At 45.8% G+C, this 13,331-nt stretch overlaps 2 protein-coding genes across 2 annotated transcripts in view; one reads left to right on the forward strand and one right to left on the reverse strand.

Moving 5' to 3' along the window:
• GXYLT1 (glucoside xylosyltransferase 1) overlaps nt 1–13,331 on the reverse strand; it is a 95,170-nt gene that overhangs the window by 47,123 nt on the left and 34,716 nt on the right. The window contains exon 4 of the mRNA XM_082256488.1: nt 10,835–10,960. Within this exon, the coding sequence (XP_082112614.1) occupies nt 10,835–10,960 (126 nt within the window). The remainder of the gene's footprint in view (nt 1–10,834; nt 10,961–13,331) is intronic.
• Nucleotides 4,009–5,363, forward strand: LOC309554786 (uncharacterized protein; the record flags this gene model as incomplete). Its single annotated transcript, XM_082256487.1, has 2 exons — nt 4,009–4,340; nt 4,484–5,363. The coding sequence occupies 2 exons, from the start codon at nt 4,009–4,011 to the stop codon at nt 5,361–5,363; spliced, it is 1,212 nt and encodes a 403-aa protein (XP_082112613.1).

Consider the following 13,331-nt stretch of genomic DNA (forward strand, 5'->3'; position numbering starts at 1 on the left):
ACCGCCTGAGGGACTTCTTCTAAGTCCCGGCGTAACCACTTGGTCCATTCAGTTACAGCCTGCGAAACCAGACCAATAGCAATTATTGGTCTGAAAGCTGATCCAATCAAGGAAAACATGGTGCGAGACATAGCTTCTATCTTGCGATCCACTGGATCTTTAAAAGACGGAGCGTCTTCTAAAGGAATAACCGTGGCTTTATTCAATCTAGCAATAGGTGAATCCACCACAGGTGGTTCTGTCCATTTCTTAATAAGGGTTTCCTCAAACGGATAACGCCTGTCAATGCGTTTAGAAATATTAAAAGTGCGTTTTGGCAGACGCCATTCTTCTTCGATTGGATTGCCAAAACATTTGGGCAATGGAAAAACCTTCGCCACTTTGATGCGTTTTTTAGTCCCAAAAGGGATCTCAGTTTCAGCTATTTCTGATGGAATACCCTGTAACCTTAAGGTCTCTTGAACAGATACAATGAGTGCGTTTACCAACGCTTCCTCTCGGGCTATGGCGGATGCCGAAACATCCTCCTCACTGTCTGAAGAGACAGGACCCGAGACACCAATACCAGATGAAGTACCTGCAACTGCAGAAATAGGCTCAGAGTCTGAATCCGAGGTTTCAGATAATAAGGGGTTAGGCGGGGGTCGCTTTCTTGCGCCCTGTCCCTGACAAGCCACTTCCACCCGGGACACAAAAGTTTCCATAATAGCTGACAATGATTCAATTGTCAATGGGGTGCTGGAGGATCCCGCAGACCCCTCGAGGGGATCCGGAGGAGATACATGAGTGGCAGGGTCCATGTTAATACAGGACACCTTTGCCAGCAAAACAAAAAAACTTTTTTTTTTTTTTTTTTTTTTGTGTGTCTCCCCCTAGCGCAATAGCGCCCCTCAGAGTACCTGCTTCTCGATCCCAGAGAGAGAGAGAGGGACCCCCAAGGCTCACCAACCGATGCAGTGCAGTTTCCAACAAACTGCAGTCAGCGTCTGTCTTACACAGACTGGAAGGAGCTGTTTGCTTTTTCCCGGGCAGAAGGCGTGGCTCCGCCCCCTGTGTACGCCTTCCGGCGTTCCCAGCCCTCCACGAGGTAGCTGGGCTCACAAAACATGGCCGCCCCCATAGAAGAGACATAAGACTCCAAAAACATGGCGGCCGGCGTGACCTGAGGACATACATGCATTCGGTCTACGGCAAAATGGCGGCGGACCGCCGATATCGTCTTCCCAGCACATCCACCTGCACTCTGCTAAGAGGTGACATATGGATCTACAGAGATACACTGCACATAAGGTAGGATTATACCTCCTATGTCTGCTGTAATGTTACAGTCTGCTGGGTAGAGTGTTAGCTCTTGAACCAAGTCCACTTCCCACAAACACATGCTGTATTACAAGGGGGACTTGTAAGTATCAGATATATACTGACCATATATGGAGGGGCCCATAATATATACTGCCTCATAATGAGGAAAAAAGGGAACGTTTACTCACCATACCGAACCGACAGGCACCCTCTCTTCACAATACCCTCTCCACCGGGGTGGGGGTTTGTGGACGCCTCGACTCTCTGGTACCTGGCGTCCAAGCGAGACTTAACTCGCAAAGTCAGTCCCTTCACTGGGACTCCGTCGCGGCCGACCCAGCGCGCTGGTCTGCACGCGCTCGTAGGCAGAAACCGGGGTGACCACTGGATCTCAACATCCAGCCCGTCGCCCGGCCCCGCATACTTACTTGAATATGTCGCGGCCGACCAAGCGCAATGCCATGGTCTGCGCGCGCTCGTAGGCCGGCTGGGGTGACCACAAGTGTCGCCCAGTCCGGCATTTTTGCTTGAAGATCTCACAGGAAAACACACTGGAGAAAACTACCTAAAAAATGTCTTTTTCTTAAAGAAAAAAAGTCTTGCCAGGACCAAAAGATCCCAGCAAGGAACTTAGGTCCTTACTCCTGACTAGACAGAAAAAAACTGATTCCCTGTAGCAGAGAGAGGGAGGATATACCCTCAGGGACTGCCCCTAAGGTGGAGCCAGAACGTTTTGTCTTTCTGCCTAGTCCTACTCCTGCGGAGACAACATAACCCAGCTCTTGAGAATCAAGAAGACTACGTCTGTCAATGAGCGATAGAGAAAAGACTTTGTAGCTTCCAGGTACACGCTTATTGCCCGAACCACATCCAAGGCATGCAAGGCAATTTTCTTAGGATGCTTAGGCCTGGGACACAGGGAGGGCAAAACTATGTCTTTGTTCAAATGAAAATCAGACGACCTTTGGAAGGAACGACAAACACAGACAAAGAACCACCTGGTAAAGTGAACAACAAGACCACACCACCAGCTCTGACACCCTGCCCTTGATAGTACTCAAGGCCAGGCGCTGCTCAATCCTTCGGAGGAAGGACAAGATGCGAGTCACCAAAAAGGAGCGAGGGTGAACCCTGAGGGATTCACACCACACAATGTACAATCCAAGTTCGATGGTAAATCTTCCTAGAAGTAGATTTTATAGCTTTTAATAGTGTAGGAATCACTGAGTCAGACAACCCTCTATCCTTCAGCACCTGGCTTTCAACAGTCAAGTCGTCAAAGCTAGCGACTGTAAAGCAGGATGGTGGCCCTTGCAAAAACATATCTTCCCTGAGAGGATCGACTAGGGCGATCAGCCTTACCAGATCGGCGAACGAAGACCAGCGAGGCCAGTTTGGAGCCACTAGGATGACTGGAATCCCTTCTGCTTCGATCTGATGCAGGAGTCTCGGCATAAAACAATATCGTCAGACAATATCGACTCCAAGGAGCCACCAATGTGTCTGTGGCGTCAGCTAGAGGATCCCGGGACCATGCCACAAACCTGCATTTTCCTGTTGAGGCGAGAGGCCAACAGATCCACCTCGGGAGTACCCCACTGGAGAGACAACTGATGAAACACCTCCAGATGAAGTGACCATTCCCCATGGTCCAACGCCAGTCGACTGAGGTAATCCGCCTGCCAATTTTCCACCTTTGGAATGTGCACAGCAGAGAATCGTTCCATCCACCTTAGAATGCCAGCTACTTCCCGAGCCGCCAGGACACTTCTCATGCCCCTTGGTGATTGACATAGGCCATGGCCGGCGGCAGCGCACTCCCCCATATCGTCAGTTCAACACCCCAGGCCGACCTAACAAGGTATGTCCACCCCAGGGGGGAGGGGGCAGATGGGTGGCAAAGGCCTGCAGAAGACCACCAAGAGAGGAGGGAACACTGACTAGAGGAAGGGGAGCCCAGGGGTCCGACTATCCCAGGGAGAGACCGACGTACACCCCATAACCCTGCAGGGGGTAGAGTGGGGACAGCTGTTTACCACAATATCAGGGTGGGCACCGCTCCGGACAGACCGCCGCTCCATCGTAATGTGGGTGCTATGGGCCAGGAGGAAACGCCACGACTCAGGCCGAAGCCAATTCGTATACGCCCTCGCGAGATGTTTAACTCGCAGGCCTGTCCCCATCCAGTGGGGCTACGTCAGGGTCGACCTAGAGTGGAGCTGCGGTCTGCACGCGCTCGCTGGCCAGACTGGGGGGACCCTCTGGATCTAGATTATCCAGTCCAGCACTTGATTGTAGATCAAAATACAAAATAATAAAAAGGAGGAAAAAAATTCCATTTAAAAAAGAAAGAAATTGCCAGGACCAGAGATCCCAGCAAGGAATTAGATCTTAAGGCCCCATGCACACGGGGCGTTCAAAAAAACGTACGTCCAAGCTAGTTATAACGCCGGGAAAAACCGGCGTTAAAAACGCGCGTTAAACAGCGTTTCTCAAATTATGTTAATGAGCGTTAAGCCGCGTTAAGCCGCGTCAGCGCTAAATAGCGTTTTTTTAAAAAATCAGTCCTCCATTTTCCACACCCAAAATAACCACAATGCAATGTGTGGAAGCCATTTTGGTAGGAGAGAGAGAGAGGAGAGAGCATCTTCAGATCGGTTGAGAGTGTTTCTTGTATTTTCGGAGTATTTTTTGCATTTCTGAGTCATGGATCCTGTTATGCAGAAGGTTGATGAGGCGATCCTGCTCATCATCTTGAGAAGGATGCGTAGAAGGAGACAGTTGGAGGAGGAGAATGAGAGGAGCATACGGCGAAGGTTCTGGGTGCATCCTGTCATGTTGCAGCGTCTGTCCGTGGGGTACTTTACCACCATGTACACCCAACTCCGCATGTATCCGGACAAGTGGTACAACTTCTCACGTATGTCCGTTCCGCTTTTCGATGACCTGCTGGAGAAGCTCAGGCCAAGGCTATCCAGGATGGACACGAACATGCGAAGCAGTGTGTCACCGGAGGAAAGGCTGCTTGTGACACTTCGGTAAGTGAAATCATTTGTGGGTGTTTTGTATAGGGTTAGTACTTGGGTTAAGAGGGTTAGGTGGTGAGGTCCTAGTTAAAACATTTTCAATGTATTTTTGAAAGATAGATGTAATATGTAATCATTTTTTATTTTTATTTTAGGTTTCTTGCTACTGGCCAAAGCTTTGTCTCCTTACACCACTATTTTCTGCTCGGTGTCTCCACGGTGGCCAAAATTGTTAAGGAGACATGTGCGGCAATATGGGAGCAGTTGAAGGAGGTGGTCATGCCGGAGCCGACTGAAGAGATGTGGGAAGCAGTTGTCGACGAATTTTGGGAGAAAACCCAGTTCCCCAACTGTATCGGTGCCCTTGATGGAAAACACATCAGGGTGAAGAAGCCCCCCCATTCCGGCTCTGCATACTTTAACTACAAGAAATATTTTTCTGTGGTACTCCTGGCATTGTCTGATGCCCATCTTCAATTCCTTGCTGTTGATGTAGGAGCATATGGCAGCCAGGGTGATGCCCGCATCTTTCGAGAATCGGCCTTTGGACGTCGGCTACACGAAGGACGACTCAACATACCAACAAGCAGGCCGCTACCGTGTACTGAGGAACCAAGCTTGCCATTGGTCATGGTGGCCGACGAAGCATTTGGACTGGCAGAAAATCTGATGAGGCCATACAGTGGCTATGGACTGAGTCACACCAAACGTATATTCAATTATCGGCTGAGCCGAGCTCGTCGTGTTGTGGAGTGTGCGTTTGGTGTGTGCTCAGCAAAATGGAGGGTTTTGCTGTCATGTATGCAACTGGATGTTGACAATGCCAGCAAGGTTGTCCTGGCCTGCTGTGTTTTGCACAATTTCCTCAGGAGAAGCGACAGGAGCAGCGTTGAACCAGAGCCACGTAACCCCATGCACCGCGTGCAGTTTATGGACTTACGAACAACAGCACGAGTCATGACCATCAGAGATAAGTTTGCGGATTTCTTTGTCTCGCCTGATGGGGAAGTGGCATGGCAGGATAATTTTGTCTAAAATCATTCATCTTGTAAACTTTGTGATATCTTCACATACAGCTTTTATTAAACATGTATGTCAGTTCTTTTGATGTCTATCATTCTTCCATTGTTCTAGTTCAATGTTGCATGTGGCAAGTGTGTGCCAGCCCAATGGCCTGTGCATACACTTGCCACATGCAGAAGAAGGAGGGGGGTTTCCTTCTGCATGTGGCAAGTGTGTGCCAGCCCTGGCCTGTGCATACACTTGCCACATGCAGAAGAAGGAGGGGGGTTTCCTTCTGCATGTGGCAAGTGTGTGCCAGCCCAATGGCCTGTGCATACACTTGCCACATGCAGAAGAAGGAGGGGGGTTTCCTTCTGCATGTGGCAAGTGTGTGCCAGCCCAATGGCTTGTGCATACACTTGCCACATGCAGAAGAAGGAGGGGGGTTTCCTTCTGCATGTGGCAAGTGTGTGCCAGCCCAATGGCCTGTGCATACACTTGCCACATGCAGAAGAAGGAGGGGGGTTTCCTTCTGCATGTGGCAAGTGTGTGCCAGCCCAATGGCTTGTGCATACACTTGCCACATGCAGAAGAAGGAGGGGGGTTTCCTTCTGCATGTGGCAAGTGTGTGCCAGCCCAATGGCCTGTGCATACACTTGCCACATGCAGAAGAAGGAGGGGGGGTTTCCTTCTGCATGTGGCAAGTGTGTGCCAGCCCAATGGCCTGTGCAGATGTACTTCTATTTCAACATACAACTTTAAAAAAAAATGAGGCAAAATATCATTTCAAAAAAAGGTTTTTATTCAAATAAACACAAAAAAAAGAAAAAAATCACAAATGCTGGTAGGTGTATCCTGACTGATCGTCCTGGCTTGACCGCGGTGACTTTGAACGTGGATAGCTGATGTCAGGATGCGAGTGGGTGGCTTGGACATGTCGTTCCTGCGCAACCTCATGGTGGTAAGGGGGTCCAGGTAAGTTTGGGGGAGGGAACTGGGTAGGTGGTTGGGAGAAATCAATGGAGGAGTGGGGTGGGAAATAGGAGGGCGTGGACAAGACAGGTGTTGGGTGGCGTTGCGGAGGGGACAAGGTAGGTAGGTGGCGTTGCGGAGGGGGGCGGTATTGAAAGTGGGGTGTTAGCGTTGCTGAGGTCACAGAGGGCATTGGGGGATCAAGAAAAGTGTTGAATGGATCGTTTGATGGTGGCGGGCCACCACTTAGTTTTGCATGCCTATATTGTGTCATGATGGCGAGCACACGATCCATACAAAGCTTTTCTTCAGGTCCCCCAATGTCCTCCAGGATGTAGTATGCAGCACGGCAGAAGGCGGCGCGTGAGTTGCCAGGATCGAGGAACACATCCCCACTGCGCCTCTCCTGCCGCACTTCCTGCAGCAACGCTAACACCCCGTCCTCGTTTTGAGGGACAATACCGCCACCCCTCTGACGCTGATTGCGGCCACGGCCACGCACAGCGCCACGGCCACGCACACATACCTCGTTGCCACGAACGGGTACCTCGCCACGGCCACGCCCCACACCACTATCGGGAATTTCTTCCACAACACATTCCTGGTCCCTGGATTCCTGTTAAGAAAGAAAAAGGTTCAGTTTGTCACATACATACAATGAAGAAAAGAATGGCAGACAGACTAGACAGACACTAACCTGTATTGTGGATTCATCGCAGACATGAGATCCACTGGATTGGATCGTCATGTCACTGTTTTCAGTGGCAGCACTGGGGGGTCTGTCCTCTGGTTCTTCAACCACCTCCTGACTAGCATCCTGAGTCAGGTCCGCAATATTAGATGTTGTCCTGAAAAATATGTAAAAAAAAATGGCTGCAGAATAGCAATACATTCACAGAAAACGATGCTCTGAGCACCCCTATATGTAAGTCAAAAATACAGTATGTGCGACTTACTCTCTACTGCTGGCTATCATTGCTTGACGCAGGAATGCCAGGTGGTTGTGGTACACGTGTCTTCTTTTGTGGGAGGCAGCTGCACCACTTGTGTTAGCTTTTTCCTCCTCTGTCAGATCCCTCCTGACCCGATCACGCAGGGACTTCCACCTCTTTTGGAAAATTTTGCCTAAGAAGAAAAGTGAAGTAAGGTTAAAATATGCATTCTTTGTAATTATACAGCACACAAGTCATGCATTTCTGAAAAACTTACTTCTTTCCTTCTTCTCTGCGGTGCTCAATCGGTCCCAGCCTGGTGTTAGGGCTTCAGATATATCCATCCAGGTTTTTGATTTTTTAATCCTGTCACTATAGAAGGGATGGGAGACATCCCACAGCTCTGGATGGGCCTCAACTGCAGAGATAAGCTCTGTCTGACCTATATCAGCAGCCATTGTCCCTCTCTCTCCTGTATGTCCACACAGACACACCCACCCACCCACACGGCTGAGCAAAGGACACTTGGGAAATGTAAAAATGCATTTCCTGTGTTTTTACTCCATTACAGTGACCAATCACATTTCTGAAAATTTCTACAGCTTAATAACGCCGGACGCTGGAAAACGCCGATAAAAACGTTAAATAGCGTTAAATAGCGTCAAGCGCTTTTAACGCTCTAACGCTGGGCCTCAGAACGCGCAGGCCGTGGGTTCTTGTTGCAGCTGAAAAACGCTTAGGCCACTTACAGCTTAAAAACGTCTTTGTGTGCATGAGGCCATAGAATAACATGGAGGGGCGTTTTTAGGCTGCAAGAGGAAAACGTCTGACGCTGCTTACAGCGGCGTTAAAAACGCCCCGTGTGCATGGGGCCTTACTCCTGACTAGGGCGGGAAAAAAAAAAAAACTGAGTACCAACAGTAGAGAGTGGGAGTATACCCCCTGGGACTGCCCCATAGACGTAGTCAAGTGTCCTACTCCTGTAGGGGGGCCGCATAAATCACGTAGTCAAGACAATGAGGAGCTGTGTCCGTCAATGAACGAAAGAGAAACATTTTTTTGTATCTTCTGAATACAGTAGGGATGGGCAAACAGTATCAGGGTATTTTATTTTTTTATGTCACTGTCCCACGGGGGCGATTTCTCTTTTTACCCTGTTCTGGAGAAGCAACAGGAAATAAGAGGAAATCTCCCCAAAATTAGGTGGTCAGCTTCCATGTTACACTGTTGTCACATTTGTTACAATTGGTGATTAACCCTTACCTCTTGCTCGTGACAATCTTTGAGCAAGGTCTCTGGTGACAATTATTTTGTCTCAGCAAAAATAATCACCAGGACAAGCAGAGTTGTGACTCTGCCGACTACAATAAAAGTGTAAATGACAGTCTACTTCTTCCTCACTCTGTTCAAAATTTAAAAATGGTTTCCCTCTAGAATTATTTTATGAAAAACATGTCTCAAATTTGTATTCTATTCAATCTCCAGTCAAGATTTTTGTTAGTCATGCATAATGTAAAGAACAATGGCAAAGGTAAAAAAAAAAAAAAAAAAACAAACACAAACCCCAAGCGTTAAATAAACTCGGCTAAGTTTTTGTTACTTCAGTATGTTTGAAAATTGAGAAAATATTGCCATTCTAAAAAAAAATGACATTTATTCCACTGCTGCTAAAAAACTATTTGTATTACAGTTGAAAGGTAACCATTACTATTCCCACTTCTAGCCACTACTAGTGAACATGTATTCACAAGTAACTAAAGCTGGCCATACACTATACAATCTCTGTAAAATGCTCTTTAGCTAAACAATCCACACAATTAGTATAAAAGCAGGCAGGCGCTTGTATTATATAGTAGATGGTACATCTAAAGAAGACTGTAGAATCAGATCATATAACGTATGGATAGCTAAGGAGAACTAAATCAAATCCCAAGATGCAGGTCATCAATTAACCTTAAAAATTTAGACAGGCTTTTATACAGTTTGAATGTTTTTTTTTTTTAAATCGCTGTTTACAAAACCATTTAACCCTTTGATACACAAATAGTCAGTATTATGGTTACCTACATCATGCCACTGTAATAGTACAAAAAAAGTCTACTGAATGGTATAGTTACTTATGTCACCTACAGATGCCATGTACACTATTCAGGGCACTAGACCCCAATGCAGAGTTGACAAAGTATTACTTTTACAGAGCATTGCTGCCACACTTTACACCTCGAGACAGCTAGCCAGCCATTGCTTAAGCGCATTATAGAATTCCAGAATCACTTTCCTTAGAATTCTCTTTGCTATACTTAGAGAAGTTCACCTTTATTTAAAAAAAAAAAAAAAAAAAATAGTAATGCGCATCTTTTTGCAAGTAGAAAAAAAATATAAATTTTTTTTTTATTTTTTAAATATGAGCCTGCATTGCACCAGCTATTAGGACATCTACAGACTTCTCAGCGTAGCTGTCTGCTCGTATGGCTAGTCAGATATGCACAGGCAGAAAGTGTTCAACAGTGCCCTGGTGTTTTTTTTAAGAACTATAAGCAGATAGCCGCAAAGGCTGTCGGCACTTGTAGTTATCCATTCACAGAACACTGTGAATGAATGATGCAGCTGGGTGGGATGGAGCCCAGCACGGCGGAGTAATTTAAAAAAAATGACAGCAGGTGCCCAGAGAAGATGCCCACTCGCTGTCACTGAGGGGAAGAGGCTGCAGCTGCTGGAACATGTTACATGTTCTGCCCTGAATACGGGTGGAACGTCTAACAGGTTTTAGAAGGTGAACGTATCCGTTTAAGTTATAACTAGAGGCAAAACTGTTTAAAGTGGGGAAGGGTACCTGTCCAAAAACATGTACCTGTCCCCCCCCTGAAAGGTGCCAAACGTGGCATCGGAGGGGGGAGGAAGCAGATTAGCGGAGGTTCCACTTTTGGGTGGAACGCCGCTTTCATTTGGAGGAATTTCCTCTCACTTCCTGTTTGGCTATGTGACAAGAAGTGAAGGAAAATCTCTGCAATGGAACACAGATGGCGAAAAAAAAACCTGACAAGGGTTAGAACTTTACTTTGCTCTAGCCAAAATGAAAAAAAAAAAAAAAAAAAAAAAAATTGCCTACAGTTCTACTTTAACTTCTGTTACTTTAGGGCTTCGCAAGCATATAACCGATTTTTTGTAAACAAACAATCTCCATGAAAGCATCTACTTGCTCATATACTGCATTTGTTTATCTATAGCCTGAAATTTCTTTATTCAGTTTTGGAGGAGTGGGGAAGGAGTAGGTCTATATTGCTGTGTGTTCCACAGGGTATGGTAAACGTCTTTGTCTTAGTGACCATTATCAAGTAATGGGAACTCTATTTATATATATATATATATATATATATATATATATATATATATATATATATATATATATATATATATATATATATATATATATATATATAGTCCCTGAACAGCGAGGTAGAAACATCTTCCAATGCGAAAACTTGTCCTAGTGATAACGAAGTGAAGATTTCCCCACACTTCCTTATATTTTTTAAGGAAAATGGTGTGGATTCCAATACACTCACTGAATTGTGAAAACAGAAATAAACTGGAGATTACCGGCAGGAACAGTCTTTGAGATGCACAGGGCTTGAAGAGTTTTCTCCATTCTGCTGCATTTTCCGGTGGAAAAGATATAGGGTACAAAGAATATTTAAATTTCTTTGCATTCCCCCAGCTGTTTAGCTGAAAGACAAAAAAGGGAGTATTTAAACTTTTAAGCAAAATTTATCAGGCTTATTCAACAAATAGGTGCGTGATAGAAATGATGTCTGCAAGCACAGTGACCCATTGCAACTAATCCAATATGAGTAAAAAAACAAATAAACAAAACAATGAACTGTATATATCCCAGTAAATTACTGTGCAGGATAGTGTTCAAGTTTAAATAAGTTCACCTTTCACCCAAGTAAAACGAAAATAATTTTGCAGGTACAAAAACGTGCATTTATTATTTTTTTTTACACTGCAGCCTGTAAAGCATTGCACACATGATCAGTAGATCAGCCAGGACCCTGCAAACTCTAAGGCAGGAAATGTTTTAACATGGGTTCCTGTATTTTTGGTTCACTAGATTTCAGAGGAGAAGCTGCAGAAAAGCGTGTAGTGAGTTTTTGCCGCCATTTGCGGTTTTTTAATCTGCCCGACAAATGTGCCAAAAAAAGCATACAAAATCAAAAACGCACAGCAAAAAGCACTGCAGAAAGGCTCAAAACAAACTGCATAGGTGTAAATTGAGCCTTAGTCAGCTGCCTACCGATACCTCCTGCATGGGCAAACAGTCAATGAACTGCAGAAAGAATCAATGAACTACAAGACCATACACCAGCGGCCTCACCAGTTCACTTAGAACAAGCCATTTTACGCAGTGGATGGCAGTACTTGAAGTTCATTCATTTACAGGAAACTGAATGAATGACACCAGATGTGGGGGCGGAATCCCACACAGCCGGGCAGTTTTCAAAAAGTGACAGTGGATGTGAGGGAGAAGATCCCCGATCACTGTCACAAAGTGGGAAGCGCTGGTGGCGGGAGGCGGGTGTATAGGAGCACGTTACAGGTTAAACGTGGGTGTAACATGCTCCTAAGGCTCAGTTCACATACACTATATTACTATATTACCAAAAGTATTGGGACGCCTGCCTTTACATGCACATGAACTTTAATGGCATCCCAGTCTAAAGCCCCGTACACACGATCAGATTATCGAACGATCTGTCCTCCGTTTTTTGTGGCATGCTAGTCTGATGTGGAAAGTGAAGAGGTTATTTTTATACGAATTTTCCCGTACGACAGAATTCTACTTCAAAAGTGATGTCATGTGCTGGATTGTTTTGCATGTGTTCTTTCGTCTCTGAGCATGCCTAGTCTTGCTCTTAAGATTTTTTTCCGTCGAAATCTGTACTAATGAGATGAAAATCGGACATTGTTTTGACAGACGACAAAAATTATATAGCCTGCACATCAGGATTTTGTCAGCTGAAAAGTCTGAAGTCCGCTGTCGAAAGCCCATACTAACAATCCGAAAAGCGGCAGATCGGTCGTCGGATGAATTTTCCCTACAGATTTTCTTATCATGTGTATGGGCCTTTAGTCTGTAGGGTTCAATATTGAGTTGGCCCACTCTTTGCAGCTATAACAGCTTCAACTATTCTGGGAAGGCTGTGCACAAGGTTTAGGAGTGGGTCTAAGGGAATGTTGGACCATTCATCCAGAAGTGCATTTGTGAGGTAAGTCACTGATGTTGGACGCTCAAATCCATCCCAAAGGTGTTCTGTCGGGTTGAGGTCAGGACTCTGTGCAGGCAAGTCGAGTTTCTCCACCCCAAACTCACTCATCCATGTCTTTATGGACCTTGCTTTCTGCACTGGTCCAAATCATTTGGTGGAAGGGGGATTATGGTGTGGGCTTGTTTTTCATGGGTTGGGCTTGGATTCCAGTAAAAGGAACTCTTAAGGTGTCAGCATACCAAGACATTTTGAACAATTTCATGTTCCTAACTTTGTGGAAACAGTTTAGGGATGGTTCCTTCTTGTTCCAACATGACTGTGTACCAGTGCACAAAGCAAGGTCCATAAAGACATGGATGAGCAAGTTTGGGGTGGAGGAACTTGAATGGCCTGCAAGAGTCTGGGAAGACTGGGATGCCAGTAAAGTGTGAAAAGACAGGCATCTGAATACTTTTGGTAATATAGTGTATAAGAAAATCAGATGCATTTTGAACTGCATCCAATTCACATAACATGCAAGCCAGACAGGCTTTCAATAAAGCCAGTTCAAATACACGCAAGCCCGGCCCAGCTCTTCTATTCCTGGCCAATGGGGTTTTTATAGCGTCGCCTACAGTAGTAGGACATTAGGCAGAGAGAACCACCTATGGGCAGCCCCATCGTGTATAAAACCCACTCTCTGCTATAGGAAAGCCAGTTAGTCACAAAGCAGTGTAAGAAAATATAAACGCAGAGAGGTGGGTGCTGTGTCCGACAAACTCAGAGAAAGGGATTTTGCTGTGAGTACGAAAAAAAATTGGATTTTTGACTTACCATAAAATCCAAAT

Source organism: Pelophylax lessonae (assembly GCF_965119305.1).
Source record: "Pelophylax lessonae genome assembly, chromosome: 4".
Classification (NCBI taxonomy): Eukaryota; Metazoa; Chordata; class Amphibia; order Anura; family Ranidae; genus Pelophylax; species Pelophylax lessonae.